The sequence below is a fragment of the Anomaloglossus baeobatrachus genome, chromosome 4 (genome assembly GCF_048569485.1).
Source record: "Anomaloglossus baeobatrachus isolate aAnoBae1 chromosome 4, aAnoBae1.hap1, whole genome shotgun sequence".
In the NCBI taxonomy this organism is placed as follows: Eukaryota; Metazoa; Chordata; class Amphibia; order Anura; family Aromobatidae; genus Anomaloglossus; species Anomaloglossus baeobatrachus.
In genome coordinates this window covers 666,912,726-666,929,783 of record NC_134356.1, presented here as the reverse complement: position 1 = coordinate 666,929,783, position 17,058 = coordinate 666,912,726, and the positions used below count along the sequence as shown (strand labels likewise).

Below are 17,058 nucleotides of genomic sequence, written 5' to 3'. Positions count from 1 at the left end.
GGGAGAACCAACAACTCTGCTGCTCCCTGTCTCCGCTCCCGGGATCCCCATATAGAGCAGCGGTGGTGTTACCAAAAATCACCACAACCATGGGTGGCGTCACGAACAATCAATGCCCCAAACCAAACCACCCCTTTTCACTCGCCAGGCGAGGAGTGCCGCTCGAGTCCCCGGGATCCGGCCCATCGCTCGAGCCACCGAGCAGCAGCAGCGGAAGCCGGACCCGAGCAGTAGGGAGAGCGCGTTGTCACCATCCTCCCCGCCCGCGACAACTTGGCGTCACGAACAGGATCTTACCGCTCTGCCGTCTGGTAGAGGTGCGCCTTGTTACCGCCGGAGGTGTCCGGCCAGAAAATTTCAGAAGCCGCCATCTTTGGCACGAAAAGTTCCCGCTCGAGCATCTCCTCGAGTAGTAGAAGCGCGAAGGCCAAAACCCCGCCCCTGTAGAGGAGGAGCCGGAAAGAGGCTAAGGGGGACGAAAACAAGATGTCTGCGCCCGACGGAGCTGCTGGAGGAGCGGCGGTCGCAGCCGCGGTGGCACCCGTGGATGGGAATGGGCCTGCCCAGGTCCCAGCCGCGCTGGCGGGGGACGCCGCGGCCACAGCTCTCGCTCAGGTGATGCCGTTCTCCTTGCCCTATGCGCCCGGAGCTACCTGGCTACCGCAGTACGACGGGAAACCTGATGCGTTACAAGTCTTCCGGAAAAAGCTTAACCCGCTCCTAGAACTGTACCCCCTGACTGATAAGCAACGTGCAGCGGTAGTGCTGGGTCAGCTAACCGGCGCGGCTGAGCAGGAAGCGAAGACCTGGGCTGAGGGGGACCGGCTCTCTGTAGCCACCATCTTTGAGAAATTACAGACTGCTTTTGAGACCCGTACCGAAGCCGAACTGAGGATGCAGTTTTACCAATGTCGGCAACGGTCTGTGGACAGCATTCGGGACTACGCTCTACGTCTGCAAACCGCCCTCCGCACACTGAAGCGGGTGGGCACCATCAATGAAGCGGACAGCAACAAAATGCTAGTAGAGCAATTTGTGCAGGGGATGAGGTCCTCTGAGGATCGCAAACAACTCCGGCTGTGGGCCCTAGAACACCCTGATGTGGACTTTGCTATGTTAAAGTAACAGGCCATCAAAGCTCTGCAACCCCCAGCTTCAGAAGTCTTGGAACCAGCCCCGTGGCCAGTTGAAACGGCCCCGGTTGTGGTGGCCCCTGCCCTACCAGCCTCTCCAGCATCTACAGCTCCAAGCAGCACGATGGAAGAACTGGCTGCCCAGGTCCGCCGCATGGATGGAGACCTCGCCAAGATTCTCGCCGCACTCCAACCACTGACCAGGGCCCCGCCACCAACTAAGATCCAGCTGGCCGATAGCCCTGAGGATGTTCCCTGGATGCAGCGGAGGGGTGCTAACAACTCGCGGAACAGACCTCCAACCTGTTACAGGTGCAGCAAGCCTGGCCATTGTTTCCGACAGTGCCCATTAAACGAGCAACCCCTGGGGCTACGGGCCAATCCTCAGGAGTAGAACCCCGTGGCCCCCCAGACTGGCGGGACCGGTATATCGGGGCCCGGCCCATCATCCCTGTGGCTGTGGACGGCATACCGGTGATGGCTCTCCTGGACACTCGATCACAGGTAACCACCATACCATACTCATTGTACCAACGGTATTGGGGGACAGACAGGCTGCCAAGCCCAGATACGAGTATAACATTGATTGCCGCTAATGGACTCCCATTGACCCAAGTGGGGTACAAACAAGTGGCCATGACTGTGGGGCGAGCTGAATTGCAACACCAGGGTATGATTGTGGTCATGAATGAACCAAGTGATTGTAACCCGAAGATAGTGCTAGGAACCAATGTGATGGAGCACTGTATGAGCGATGTGTTGGCCCTACTGCAGCAGCTGGCCGCCACGGCGGCAGGGAGCCGACAAAGGGCTGTACAGCGTGAGATCCGAGCCTTGATGTACCGCCAACATGTAAACTCAACAGGAGGGGAGATTGGTGGAGTGAGTGATGGATGCTGCCCCGTTGACAGTGCCCCCTAGGAGTGAGATGATGATTTGGTGTAGGGCAGCCGTAGGGCCTCAGGGACGTGACTACCCTGCCATGATAGAGCCCATGCCCTCCGAGCACTAGCCCACAGTAATGGCCGCCCGAGGGGTGGTAGATGTAAAGAAGGGGAGAGTGCCCGTGAGGGTGCTGAACTGTGGGGAGGAAGAAGTCAGGCTCCCCCGGTACGCTACACTTGCCAAGTAGCTCACCCTAGATCCCCACACCATCCATGAAGCAGCTCCCCCAGTTTTACTATCCACTGCCAGCACTCACCCGTCCCAAGGGGAGTTAGACGAGTGGCACCAACAGCTACACGTGGGCACTGACGATACCCCTACACACCACAAAGAAGGGGTATTCAGGGTGGTACGGGAGTACGAACAAGTTTTCAGCAAACATCGCCTAGACTTTGGGCAGATTAAAGGGGTCCAAAACCACATCCCCACCGGTGAACACCCCCCTATCAAAGAGAGGTACAGGCCTATTCCCCCTGCACACTACCAGTGCGCCAAGGACATGTTGAGGAACATGAGGGAGGCAGGGGTTATCAGGGACAGCTGTAGTCCCTGGGCCACCCCGTTGGTGCTGGTTAAGAAGAAGGACGGCACCATGCGGATGTGCGTGGATTACCGGAAGATTAACCAGATAACACATAAGGATGCTTACCCTCTGCCCCGTATCGAGGAGTCCTTGTCCGCGCTGAGAACCGCCAACTACTTCTCCACCCTTGACCTCACCAGTGGGTACTGGCAGGTGGCCGTGGCGCCCGAAGATCGAGAGAAAACTGCCTTTACCACCCCTATGGGACTCTGTGAATTCAACAGTATGCCGTTTGGGCTGTGCAATGCCCCGGGTACCTTCCAACGGCTGATGGAGTGCTGTTTGGGGCACTTGAATTTTGAGACCGTCCTGTTGTATCTGGATGATGTAATTGTGTATTCACAGACATATGAAGCTCATTTAGAACACCTAGCCGAAGTGTTCGCGTCCCTTGCCAAGTACGGGATGAAGTTGAAGCCCTCCAAGTGCCAGCTGCTGAAACCCAGAGTACAGTACCTGGGGCATGTGGTGGGAGCAGAAGGTGTCGCCCCCGATCCCGAGAAGGTCACTGCCATCCAGGACTGGCCGAGGCCAACCACCGTGAGGGAAGTAAGGCAGTTTCTGGGTCTGGTCGGGTACTACCGTCGCTTCATCAAGGGATACACCAAGATGGCTGCCCCTATGCAAGACCTCCTCGTGGGACAGACCAAAGGTGGTAAATCCCTCGGAGCCCCACTGGAATGGGAAGAGAGGCATGAGGAGTCCTTCCATCAGTTGAAAGCGGCCTTGACCGGGGATGAGATCCTAGCGTATCCTGATTACAACCACCCGTTCATCCTTTACACCGATGCCAGCAATGTGGGCTTAGGGGCAGTCTTGTCCCAGGTACAGGATGGGAAGGAAAAAGTAATCGCCTATGCTAGCCGGAAGCTCCGACCGACTGAAAGGAACCCTGAAAATTACAGCTCTTTCAAGCTGGAGCTCCTGGCACTGGTGTGGGCTATCACCGAGCGGTTCCGCCATTACTTGGCCGCAGCAAAATTCACGCTTTCACGGATAACAATCCGCTGACCCATCTGGACACGGCCAAGTTGGGTGCGCTGGAACAGCGGTGGGTGGCCCGGCTAGCCAACTACGACTTCACAATTAAATACAGGGCCGGCCGTGCCAATGTTAATGCCGATGCACTCTCTCGGATGCCCCACTTGTCAGAAGAGGGATGCGAGGACGACGACCTCGAAGAGATCGAGTTGCCAGCATTTCACCAGCCACCCACTGAGAAGGTGCATGTCCACCAACAACGGGTGAACCTGGATCCACTGCCCAGCCAAGAGTGGCAGGAAGTTCAAAACCAGGCGCCCGCTGTCCGCCTAGTCAAGACTCTGGTGGAACAAGGCGCTGTTGGAATAGACCCTGCCTCCCCAGCTGAAGCCCAACGCCTGTGGAAAGAACGGACCCGGCTGTATCTGCACCAAGGGAAGTTGTACCGTGAGCTGATTAACCCAAAGACTCATGAGAAACTCCGCCAGTTGGTGATTCCCCAAGCTAACGTGCCCACCATTCTACAAGCGTATCATGATGGTGCCGGACACTTTGGATGGAAGAAATTGGAAATGCTGTTGAGGGAGCGGTTCTATTGGAGTGGGATGCGGGAGTCTGTGGAGGCCTGGTGCCGAGAGTGTGTTCCATGTACACTGAGAAGGAAGGACGAGGCCAGCCAGAAGGCACCCCTGCACCCGATTATTACACATCAACCGCTGGAGCTGGTCGCCCTGGACCATGTGAAGCTCACCCCCAGCCGAAGTGGGTACACTTACGCTCTCACCATAGTGGATCATTATTCCAGGTTTATGGTGGTTGTCCCGGTCAAAGACCTAACTGGCCATACCGCCGCTAGAGCGTTCCAAGCTTACTTCTGTCAACCACATGGATACCCTGAGAAGGTGCTCACTGATCAAGGCCCAGCCTTTGAAGCGGAGGTGTTTCATGAGTTTTGTCAGCTGTACGGCTGCAAGAAGATTCGGACCACGCCTTACCATGCCCAAACCAATGGTATGTGTGAGAAGATGAACCATATGGTCCTTGGCCTCCTCAAGACGTTGCCGCTGGAAGAGCGAAACCTGTGGCCGGAGAAGCTGCCTGACTTGGTCGATATGTACAACAACATCCCGTCCAGCTCAACGAAGTGCACCCCCGCATATCTGATACGGGCTCGCCCCGGCCGACTGCCGGTGGACCTGGAAATGGGACTGAAAGCCCCAGAAACACTCCCCTCGACGGCTGACTGGGACACCCGGCGGAGGGTTCAGTACCGACAAATTCAGGAATATGTGGAAAAGAACTTAAGTCAGAGTCGGGCACAACAGGAGCGGCGCTTCAACCAGAAGGCGTTTGCTGGCCCTTTCCAGCCTGGAGATGTAGTGTTGAAGCGGAAGAGGAGAACCCACAAGCTGGATGATCAATGGGAACAAGCCCCATACGTCATACAGCCCACAGGATGGGAAGATGGGAAGGCCTACCAGATCAGTCGTGACCAAGAGGGCACTCTAGCCACGGTTTCCAGGGACCATCTGAAAAAGTGCCCACCAGCATTGAGGGTAACAGCTGAAGTACCGGTCCCTCCACCAACAGAGAAGGCAAAAGAGGTAATCCACACCGTGATGGGTGACTTCCCAGAGGACTGGCCTACACAGAACGGCGCGGTGATTCTTCCAGTGATACTATTCCCACAACCCGTGGATGAAGAAGTGATGGAGGCGGTCAACCGTGAGCCAGAACCAGTGCCAGTGCCCAGGGATGAACCTGTGCCCAGCTCCCCTATGCCTCCGCCTGCCCCACCCGATAACAGGGAAGCGGGACTGATTGTCCCCTCTTCCCCGCTGCCTGTCACCACTGACACTGGACCCCGGAGGTCCACTCGCCCCAACTTAGGTAGACCCCCACTTAGGTACAGGGAGACTACCATTTAGAGGGGGGGGAGTTAATATGAGTTTCAAAAAGTTTAAAAAATGTTTGAAAGTTGAAAAATGAAAAATGATGACCGATGAGAAGTAACCAGATTGTCTGCTGCTTGATTAAACCGGTCGTTGCCGGCACCGTTGTCCCCGTGGGGACCACCTAGTTGCATAAGGGACTCCTTATGGACAGGCCCGTGAACTTGCAGGGCAACCACAAACGTTAGTGGCTTGTAAATAATTTTTGTTGTTGCAGCGACCGTCACCGCCTCCGGAGAGGCAGACTGGAGGAAGGGCCCGCAGTAGAGCCGGCTGGGGCCCAGCCACCACAGGAACCGATGGCAATCCTCTGGAGGGGAAGGACAGATCCCGCTCGGGTAACTTGTGCAGGACTGGGGTCAAGGGGTGCTGCCTGTTTTCTAGTGGCAGCATCAGGGCCAGGTTGCTTGGGTGGGAGAGAGCGGCAGTAACAACCGTTTGAAATGTTACCGTAACTTTTAAGAAATGTGCCTCCCGATGTGGGATGAAATTATTCTACTTGTTATATGTTTTATCTCTTTTCAGAAAAATAAAACCGGTGTTGGACGGGCAGCCCGCGGACGGTCTGCATTTTGCTAAGGGGGAATGTGACGCCCTCGGCAAGCCAGGGGTCACAGGTAATAACATCACCACACCCTACACCCCAGTTAGGAACACCAAGGCTAGAACACAAATCCTTGTTGCCTTCCTCCAGGGGCTGATGTCCACACCAGGGGGTGGAGCCAGGCGGTTGGTCTCCGCCCGCCAAGGAGAACACAGTCCTGGAGGCGGGAAAACTGACAGTGGAGCTAGGGAAGTGAAGGAGTGAGGAGTGGAGTTTAGGAGGAGGAAGTGGAAGGAGTGAAGTGAAGTGGTAGAGGAGGAAGTGAGAGGAGGAGAAGTTGAGTGGAGAGGAAAGTGACAGTGAAAGTCAGAAGTTGGTCCGGGTGTGTGCCCCGGACCGGAACAGCAAGGTTAGCAGACGGCGGTGACCGTCTGCAGGAGAGGCTGATCGGAGGTTGCCGAAAGGACCGTGGACGGGTGGTGACCTGGCGGTACCGAAGCGGTATACGAAGAGAAGCCAGCACCATTGGCAGGGGCCTTTCGGATCCCGGCAAGGCTTGGAGTCGCCTTGAATTTGCCAAATCCGTTAGTGAAGGGGACCTCCGGGTTTCCAAACAAGCAAGTCCCGATTGAAGGCAACCGTCCAACCACATTAGAGAGACACCGCCACCGCCAAGGCACCAGTTTCTCAGGGTCAGCGCCTGCGGGCAAAGAGGGGGCTCCTTCAGCCCAGATTGAAGCCGAGGAGTGGGTAACCGGTGAGAACCCATCGCTACCAACACAGGAACTTAGGTGCAGGAAAAGTGACAGTCACCGCTAACTACCAGGGAAGAGCAAACGCAGCCGTCCGTGGGAACCATCTTTCCAGCCGTGTGTTTTACCGAGAACTGTGTCATCGTCTCAGGCTGAGTGAGTACCACCGTGTCGTGCGGCACAGCGCTGCCCCCGCGACACTGCGCCTCACCAGGCCCCGCACCGGGTCTGCCAAGCACTCGTCCTTCACCCCATCACGGGGCCCCGGGACAACCAACCCCCTACCCACGGAGGGGAGAACCAACAACTCTGCTGCTCCCTGTCACCGCTCCCGGGATCCCCATATAGAGCAGCGGTGGTGTTACCAAAAATCACCACAACCGTGGGTGGCGTCACGAACAATCAATGCCCCAAACCAAACCACCCCTTTTCACTCGCCGAGCGAGGAGCGCCGCTCGAGTCCCCGGGATCCGGCCCATCGCTCGAGCCACCGAGCAGCAGCAGCGGCAGCCGGACCCGAGCAGTAGGGAGAGCGCGTTGTCACCCTCCTCCCCGCCCGCGACAGATAGATAGATAGATAGATAGAGGGATAGATAGATAGATAGAGGGATAGATAGATAGATAGATAGGTAGAGGTATAGATAGATAGATAGATAGATAGATAGATAGATAGATAATGGATAGAGGGATAGATAGACACTTTATAAAAAAAAAGAAGTTACCTACCTTTACTTTCAGATAGACTCACAGCCAAAACTTCCCATGTGGTGATTGAATCTTTTAGGAAAATAGTAAAAGACTTGGTGGAAATTCTGTAATAGAAAAGCACAAAACAATAGAGATTCAAAATCTTGCCCTTTCCACCCTGGCTTTCATTGTGGCTTTTTTAGCTTTTAACTTCCTGTTGTTTCAGGAAATGCACATGCACATTAGCCACAATGGACATACTGACATCTAATGAGTGTGTGCAAAACGGCAGTACAATACAAAGCACATAAACAAAAGTGTCACTATATCTGAATAAATAAGAAACCATTTTGGTTAAATACATTAAAGTTTACCACACACATATTAACCCCTTCATGACCTTGGACGGATCTATCCGTCCAGGATCGTGTCCCGTTAAGCCCCGGCCCCCTGCCGCGGGCAGGCGGCGTGGATCCGCACACATATCAGCTGTTTTCAACAGCTGACATGTGTGCCTGCTAGCCGCGGGTGGAATCGCTTCCACCTGCGGCCATTAACCCTTTAAATCTTGCTGCCAAAGTCTGGCAGCAAGATCTAAATGCGCGCGGCCATGTTTTTTACTTACCACCGCCCCCCACCGGAAGTCACGTGCGTGATCACGTGACTATCGGTGGTTGCCATCGTAGCACAGGGTCATGTGATGACGCCTGCAGCTATGATGTTTCACTTTCATTTTTCCTCGGCACGGAGCAGAGGGAAAAAGAAAGTGACTGAATCTGCATGTTTACAGCTGTATAGCTGTGATCAGCAGATAGATAATAGCGATCGGATTGCTGATCGCTATAGCCCCCTAGGGGGACTAGTAAAATAAAAAAAAAAGTAAAAAAAAAGTTTTAAAACATAAAAAAAAACAAAAAACCTAAAAGTTCAAATCACCCCCCTTTCCCCCCATTGAAAATTAAAGGGTTAAAAAATAAATAAATATACACATATTTGGTATCACCGCATTCAGAAATGCCTGATCTATCAAAATATAAAATCAATTAATCTGATTGGTAAACGGTGTAGTGGCAAAAAAATTCCAAACGCCAAAATTACGGTTTTTGGTCACCGCATGTTTTACGCAAAATGCAATAACAGGCGATCAAAACGTAGCATCTGCGCAAAAATGGTACCATTATAAATGTCAGCTCAAGACACAAAAAATAAGCCATCACTGAGCCATAGATCCCGAAAAATGAGAACGCTACGTGTTTCGGAAAATGGCGCAAAACGTGCGCCACTTTTATTGGACAAACTTGTGAATTTTTTTTAACCCCTTAGATACAAGTAAACCTACACATGTTTGATGTCTACAAACTCGCACCGTCCTGAGGCATCACATAGATACATCAGTTTTATCATATAGTGAACACGGTGAATAAAACATCCCAAAAACTATTGTGCGATCACACTTTTTTTGCAGTTTTTCCACACTTGGAATTTTTTTGCTGTTTTCCAGTACAATATATGGTAAAACCTATGATTTCATTTAAAAGTACAACTCGTCACGCAAAAAACAAGCCCTCATATGGCAAGATTGATGGAATAATAAAAAAGTTACGGCTCTTGGAAGAAAAGGAGCAAAAAACAAAAACGCAAAAACGGAAAGTGCCCGGGGGCTGAAGGGGTTAAACTATCTCACCCTCTAGCATCTGGTTTTTCACTCATTATCTCTATTTTCCAAAGCCAACTTTCTGGGAACTGTGTCCTGGATATGATATCCGCATCTTCAATAAATTCAGTATCCTCGTCACCTGAATAAAAGAAAAAACATTACCATAACATAGAAACCTAATCAGGCTTGGACTGGCCCACCGGTGAACAGGAGAATTCCCTGGTAGGCCACAAAGCAGGAGTGGGCAGTAATTGGCACAATCACTCAATTCACTATGTACAGACAATGACAGCATATCATTCTATCATTGAACAAACTAAACAGTTAATTATTATTTAGAAGCAAAGCTAAATTTGTAAATGAGGTTAATGTATTTTTTGTATATAGCTGTTGAGAGGGCCTCCAGAATCAATAGTAATGCTGGGCCCTTGGTACCCCACTCTTACACTGAACCTAATCACGTAGTATGTAAGGTTTGGAGAAAGTATGTGCCCTCCAAATTAAAATCCGCATCAAAATCCGCGGCAATTTCGCGGTAATCCGCGGTAAATCCGCGGCAAATCCGCGGCAAAAAATAAGGTGCGGATTTGCCGCGAAAGTCGCAGATTTTCATGCAGAAAAATCCGCAGGTACATTCTACCGTGGACACATAGCCTTAGGGTCCTCAGAGTTGACATATATTTTCTTGAGGTTAAGTCAGCTGTGAGGGTTAAGAAACCCCCTTGGATTTCACCTGAAATCTTCAGGAGGATATATGTGCCGCCCCAACGGCGGATCAAACCGCTCGGATCCGGGGGTAGTGTCGTTCGTTGCTCGATGGTCTCCAGACCTAGGGGCTTAGGGACCACACTCAAAGGGGATATTTATAGGGGAGTTACAGTTCGTGATGCCACCCATGGTGTGCGGTAATTGGGAGTACCGCCGCTGCCGTTGGGAGTCCCGGGGTGATGGATTGGGGCAGCAAGGTGTCGTTACCCTCCACGGGTAGGGGCAGGCCCCGGGACTCTGGATGATGCTATGGGGTGCCGTGAAGGAGGTAATCACTCAAGTACTCACTCATCCAATAAGCAGACGCTGACAACCGGATAAACCAAGTCTGTGGGTGCTGCTGCCTCTCAAAGGGGAGCTCGTCCGGGGTCCCGTCCCCCGCAGTGCTGCATGGTGATCCGTGACCTGCCTCCTGGCACAAAGTGTAAATTCAACGTAGTGGCCCAGTAGTCTGGAACTTGCTGGGCCCCGCTCCCCACTATGGCTAAGTGTAGGAGCCTGCTCTCAGGGCTCACGCTTAGGATTTTAGTGGGCCGCTTGTATGGAAGGCCCTATTCCCTTCGTTGCGCTATTGCCCCGATTCTGGAGCTAGTGGGAACAGTCTATAAAGACTCCGTTCTCATCAGGCTAATTGCCGGGTTGCCTGAAGCTTCTCCCCGACCTAGGGTCCGTGTACCCCATCGTGCCTTTGGTCCCGGAAGGACCAGTGATAAGACCAGGCTGCTGACCATCCTCATTGACAGGTCCCAGGCACCTATCCTCAATCCCCTGCGACCGGGGGTCCGACTCCTCTAGGTTCAGACCACCATCTGCAACCTAGTAAGCTTCTCCTGGGAGCCACTAAACCCAACCTCCTCCACCTTACTACTTCACTTAACAACTGCTCAACACTCCTCACCTCCCCTTCCTGACTCCTAGGTGGGTGGCTCTATTCTGCTCAAGCCGCCCACTGGTGTGTCTGGTGGGTGTGGTGCAGGGTGTAACAAGGATTTGATTTGCTGTTGGAGGCAGCACTGTAAGATGGGGACCCAGAACCATGAGGGATTTGGATACTGTACTTAAAGAGAAAGAGCGTGCAGCACCCTGTGACGACCTGATAGTCCAGGGGCGTCACATATACAAGACTCTTCTGCCAGCATTGAAGCTTGCCAGTCCTTTGGGTAACTAGCAACCTAAGCTCAGCGTGCTTGTGTGACTCATTCCATTAACTCAAGTGGAGACACTAAGGGGTACTTTGCACGCTGCGACATTGCTAGCCGATGCTAGCAATGCGGCTCGTGATAGTCCCCGCCCCCGTCGCAGATGCCCACCTCCTTCCTTCCACATAGCCGGCGTGAGCCGCAGTGACGCAGGTAAGGAGATGTTCCTCGCTCCTGCGGCTTCTCACACAGCGATGTGTGCTGTTGCAGGGGAACGAGGAACAACATTGTACCGTCGCTGCAACGTAATTATGAAAATATCGGTCACTACACCGATGATACAATAACGACGCTTTTGCGCTCGTTAATCATATCCAAAAAGATTTACACACTACGATATCGACAGCGACGCCAGAAGTGCGTCACTTTCGATTTGACACCACCGACATCGCACCTGCGATATCGTAGTGTGCAAAGTACCCCTAAGACCACTGTTGGGGTGATGTCAATCCAAAAGACAAAGGGAGAAATAGCAAAGACTCGCGGTTGGTTAGTAAAGCACCCTTTAAAATATACTAAAGCTGGGGAAACGTTATAAGAGCATTACTCTTTCCGGATATCTTGTTTTGACCCCTTTACAGCGACATCCCAACTTTATTTAGTATGTGGTGTAAAGGAAAATTGAACAAAAAATCTAGGTTTCCCCATAGATTGTGGCCAATTGCTGTGATACCAGCTTCTCGTCATGAACCTGACATGTAGGGGTATTTCCAGAAAGGCCAACCCCATGAAGGAGCATTTGTAAATAATGTCCCGTTGAAAATAAATTTTCAATTCTGTCCTCTGTGTTCTACAGGCTGAAAATTTTGGAAAGTATCCGGCAGATACAATTTTTTACCATATTTTTAGAAGTAATTGTACCATGATTACAGAATGCTAAGGCTTCGCTCCCACAGAACATATTTTGTTACTGACTTCTTGCAACGATCCCCTCTGTGGAAGTGACTCGCCCACCCCAGGGCTATGGGACACCCGGTGCCGGGCCGGACTAGTCCGGTGGTAGTCAGTGGTGGCTGGGCCCGGCTCCGTGGCCCTGGTGGGTGTCAGTTGAATATGTGGCTGATGACTTTAATGTTTGTGTTCGTGACGCCACCTGTGGTATGCGGCTATTAAGCCGCCGCTGCGGTATGAGGCCTCCGGGATAGTGTTATGTCAGCAATGGTGGTACTGCTCCCCACAGGTGGAGCAATGCCCGGGGCACAGTTGGTGTTTGTGGAAGTCTATGGTGCTGCGTGACTAACACGGTGCAGGGCCGACAAGCAATGAAAGAAACAGGCACAAACAGTAGTCTCTTTACCTTCTCCTCTTTTACTCGGCAGAAACTTAGTCCAGGGAGACCGTCACAGATGGTAAAGATGATCCGGCCGGCCTGGAAGTGCCTGGGGTGATCTTTGGCCAGTTGAGTATGAGGCCTACTCCTTAATCTTTCTCTGCTGTTTTAGGACACTGCACTTTGGGTTCGCAATTGCCCTCTTGCTGCTGGGACTTGTTGTTCGTCCCCTTTTCTGTGTGGTAGACTGCGCAGGCCCTCTCTGGTGCTTCTCTGCTGGAGCCCACACCAGGCCCTTGGGATGCAGTTGTACCTTCAGATTGCTTCTGGGACAGGGGGCTTGCAGCTCTCCTGCCCTCCGGATTCAGCACCAGGGATGGATTTTATGCCCTGGCAACTACAGACTCCGATGTCCGAGTCCCTGCTGTGCCTCTCTGCTCCCCTTGCTTCACTGGGCCAAGCTATCCCAGCTCTAGGCCCCAGTTTACAAGGCAGCACTACCCTGCGTCTGCACTCTTTCACTCCTGTGTCCAGACTAACTACCACTTCCTCCTTCCAGCCAGACTTAAGGAATGCTCCCTGAAGTTCCAGGTTCAGAGCTCCCCCTGCTGGCCGGAGGGAGAACTGTGTTGAGTGTTAACTTACTGGCCAATAGATCTCCCAATTACCTCCAGGCTCAGCATTAACCCTTCTGGGAGGGCAATGCTGTTGTGGCGACCAGGTCCTGGGGCGCCACACTCCCCCTTAGTTAAATTCAGTACTCCCGGACTGTAGAGACAAACATGACATGTTAGAACATTTCATCCCATTATGGGAGGCGCAATTACTTTAACGTTACAACCTTAAACATTACTATAAGAGTCCAGTGTGGCTCCCTGCCGGGTGTCCATTACACTGCTCCATGGGGGACCCGCCGCGTTCAAACCCCCAACGTAGGCTCTGGGCGTGCGTCAGAGCATTGATGACCCCACTCTATGCACGCCGGACGGGTTTTTCTTCAGGGGTGTTGAGCACACTGGTGCTAACTATGAACAATTTAGGTGTTGGCCACCCATAGTCCAGTGGCCCAATTGTCCATTTTCGCAATCAAAGAAAAAGAAAACATTTTGTACACAACATGACAGACATTTTGCATAACTATTTACATCCTAATAAGTACTCTTTCCCTTATACAGTTGACTCCCTATACCTTAGAGGGGGTTGTCCCCGAGTGCTGCGCTGGGACCTACGTAGCTCTGGTGTTTGCCCCTGACTACGTGGTGCGTCTTCTATCTCAGCACTACAGGTGGGCCTAACCCCCATAGGTAAGCGTGATGGTTGCCTTTGTGATCTAAGAGTCGCCAAGGGTATGACAGGTTCACCACTGACAGGGGGTTGATCCTCCTGTTCCACTGCTGGCGTGTCATCTCGTGCTGGAGCGGACGATTCTTTAGGTGGATCCGGAACCTTTTCTGTTTCTGGCTCGACCAACTGCGGAAACGTCAAAACTGGTACCACTATGGCATTGTTTATTCGGGTCCAAGTTTTGGGGAACTTTCCAAGGATGGTTTGAATCATCTCCCCTTCTTTCTCTTGACTTTGGGGACTTCCTTGTACTCCTTCCATTTCTCTTTGGATTCTGCACCGTTCAGGGCACGCTTTCAGGCGGTCTCGGGAAATTGCTTGATAGGTCTTGCCTTCATCTTTGCTTATGAGGCATACCTTACTATTGTCAAAGTTGGAGGGGATAATGGTGTAGGGCTCGTTTTCCCACTGATCATCCAATTTATGCGTCTTCCGCTTCTTCTTGAGGACTTGTTCTCCAGGTGCTAAGGGAGTTGCTGGGGCTGTTTGATTGTAATGCTGTTCTTGTCTCGTTCTTGCTTGAGACAGGCTCCTCTCTACGCACTCCTGGACCTTACGGTACCGCTGCTGCCGTTCTGTATCCCAATCCTCTATTTCTTGAACCGCCTCAGGCGACACAGTCCCCATCTCAAAGTCTACAGGCAACTTGCCTGGTCTGGCTCGCATCAGGTAAGCGGGGCTGCAGTTGGTCGAATTCACTGGGATGTGGTTGTACAGGTCTACCAGATCTGGCAACTTTTCTGGCCATTGGTTCCTTTCCTCCAGCGGTAGGGTCTTCAGCATATCAATAACCACATGGTTCATTTTCTCGCACAGTCCATTGGTTTGGGGGTGGTACGGTGTGGTTCGGATTTTCTTACAACCGTACATGTTACAGAACTCTTGGAACACTTCAGCCTCGAATGCAGGACCCTGATCAGTCAGTACCCTTTCCGGATAGCCGTGAGGTCGACAGAAGGATGCCTGGAACGCTCTAGCTGCTGTCCTGGCTGTCTGGTCCTTCACAGGCACTACTACCAGGAAACGAGAGTAATGGTCCACAATGGTGAGGGCGTACACATAGCCTGACCGGCTTGGTGTTAACTTCACGTGGTCCAGGGCCACCAACTCCAGGGGCTGCTTTGTGACAATTGGCTGTAGGGGAGACCTTTGGCTGGCATCGTCTTTCCGCCTCAGGTTACACGGGCCACAGTCTCGGCACCACTTCTCGATCATCTTCCTCATGTGCACCCAATAGAACCGATCACGGAGTAGGGCCTCCAACTTCTTCCACCCGAAGTGTCCTGCGTTATCATGATACGCTGCTAGGACCATTGGAGCATCTCTCTGCGGAACCACTATCTGCCAGACAAGTTCATTTGTTCGATAGTTGACATATCTCTTGCAGAGCTTGCCTTGGTAGGTGAACAGTCGTCCCCTCTCCTTCCACAGCTGCTGGGCTTCCTCTGGAGCGTCTGGGCCAAGATGGGTCTCAGCTTGCGCTAGCTTCTCTTTGACCAATCGCACGGCCGGGTCACCGTTCTGTGTTTCTTCCCAATTATGGTGGAGTAAGGGGTTGACCGAGACCCCGTGCTGGCTTGAGCGCTTCACTCCCACAGCATGCTCACACTGGGACACACCTTGGTGATGGAAAGCCGGTAACTCTATCTCTTCGAGTTCATCCATGTCTTCTCCAGACTCGGGCAAGTGAGGCATTCTGGACAGCGCATCAGCATTGTTATTCTTCTTGCCAGCCCGATACTTGATGGTAAAGTCAAAGTTAGACAGCCGGGCCATCCATCGCTGTTCCATCGCACCTAACTTGGCTGTTGCCAGGTGTGTCAACGGATTGTTGTCCGTGAAGATGGTGAACTTGGCCGATGCCAGATAGTGCTTGAAGCGTTCAGTCACTGCCCAAACAATAGCGAGGAACTCCAGCTTGAAGGAACTGTAGTTTTCTGGATTCCTTTCTGTGGGCCGAAGCTTCCTACTGGCGTACGCTATCACCCTCTCTCTGCCTCCCTGTACCTGGGACAGAACTGCTCCCAGTCCCACGTTGCTGGCGTCTGTATACAGTACAAACGGTTGGCTGTAGTCAGGGTAGGCCAGAATTTCTTCTCCCGTGAGAGCCCCTTTCAGCCGGACAAAGGATGTTTCCAGTTGGCTGCTCCATTGAAATGGAGGGCTCTGCTTCTTAGCCTGCTTTGGCTGGCCCACCAGGAGATCTTGAAGGGGCGCTGCTATCTTGGTGAAACCATCAATGAACCTTCGGTAGTAGCCCACCAGTCCAAGGAACTGCCGCACCTCCTTCACTGTGGTGGGTCTTGGCCAGTCCTTGATTACAGTGACTTTCTCCGGATCAGGTGCCACACCTTCTGCGCTGACCACATGACCCAGGTACTGTACCTTTGGCTTCAAGAGGTGACATTTGGACGGCTTGATCTTCAGGCCATATTTCGACAAGGATTCAAACACTTCTGCTAAGTGCTTCAGGTGGTCCTCATAAGTCTTGGAGTAGACTATTACGTCATCCAGGTACAACAGCACGGTTTCAAAGTTGTGGTGGCCCAAGCAGCACTCCATCAACCTTTGGAATGTCCCTGGGGCGTTGCAGAGCCCGAATGGCATACAATTGAACTCACAGAGGCCCATTGGTGTCGTGAATGCAGTCTTCTCCTTGTCCGCCTCTGCCACGGGAACCTGCCAATACCCACTGGTGAGATCCAAGGTGGAGAAATAGTTAGCTGACTTTAAGGCTGTTAGTGACTCCTCTATTCTGGGCAGTGGATAAGCATCTTTATGTGTAATGCGGTTAATTTGCCTGTAATCTACACACATTCTCATTGTACCATCTTTTTTCTTTACGAGCACTAGTGGAGCTGCCCAGGGGCTACAACTATCTCTGATAACCCCAGCCTCCTTCATTTCCCGTAACATTTCCTTGGCACACTGATACTGTGCGGGGGGTACAGGGCGGTATCTCTCTTTAATGGGATGATGATCACCCGTGGGGATTTGATGTTTAACCCCTTTCACCTGCCCAAAATCTAGGGGGTGTTTGCTGAAGACCCGCTCGTACTCCTGTACCACCCGGTAAACCCCATGCTTTTGGTGCGAGGGGGTGGAGTCGGTGCCTACATGTAATTTTTGGCACCAGTCTTCCGGCTGCCCCTTGGAGCCATTGTCTTCCGCCTGGTCGGACGGGATCAAGGGTTCCACTGCTTTAATGGTATTGTTACTGACAGTGTACAGTTTTGCTACAGT

At 52.3% G+C, this 17,058-nt stretch overlaps 1 protein-coding gene across 1 annotated transcript in view; it reads right to left on the bottom strand.

Annotated features, from left to right (window-relative positions):
• Positions 1-17,058, bottom strand: part of LOC142304352 (complement C3-like) — a 183,472-nt gene that overhangs the window by 103,455 nt on the left and 62,959 nt on the right. Inside the window, exons 18-19 of the mRNA XM_075346657.1 lie at positions 9,262-9,373; positions 7,617-7,702 (exon numbers count right to left, since the gene is read on the bottom strand). Coding sequence (XP_075202772.1) covers positions 7,617-7,702; positions 9,262-9,373 — 198 coding nt within the window. The remainder of the gene's footprint in view (positions 1-7,616; positions 7,703-9,261; positions 9,374-17,058) is intronic.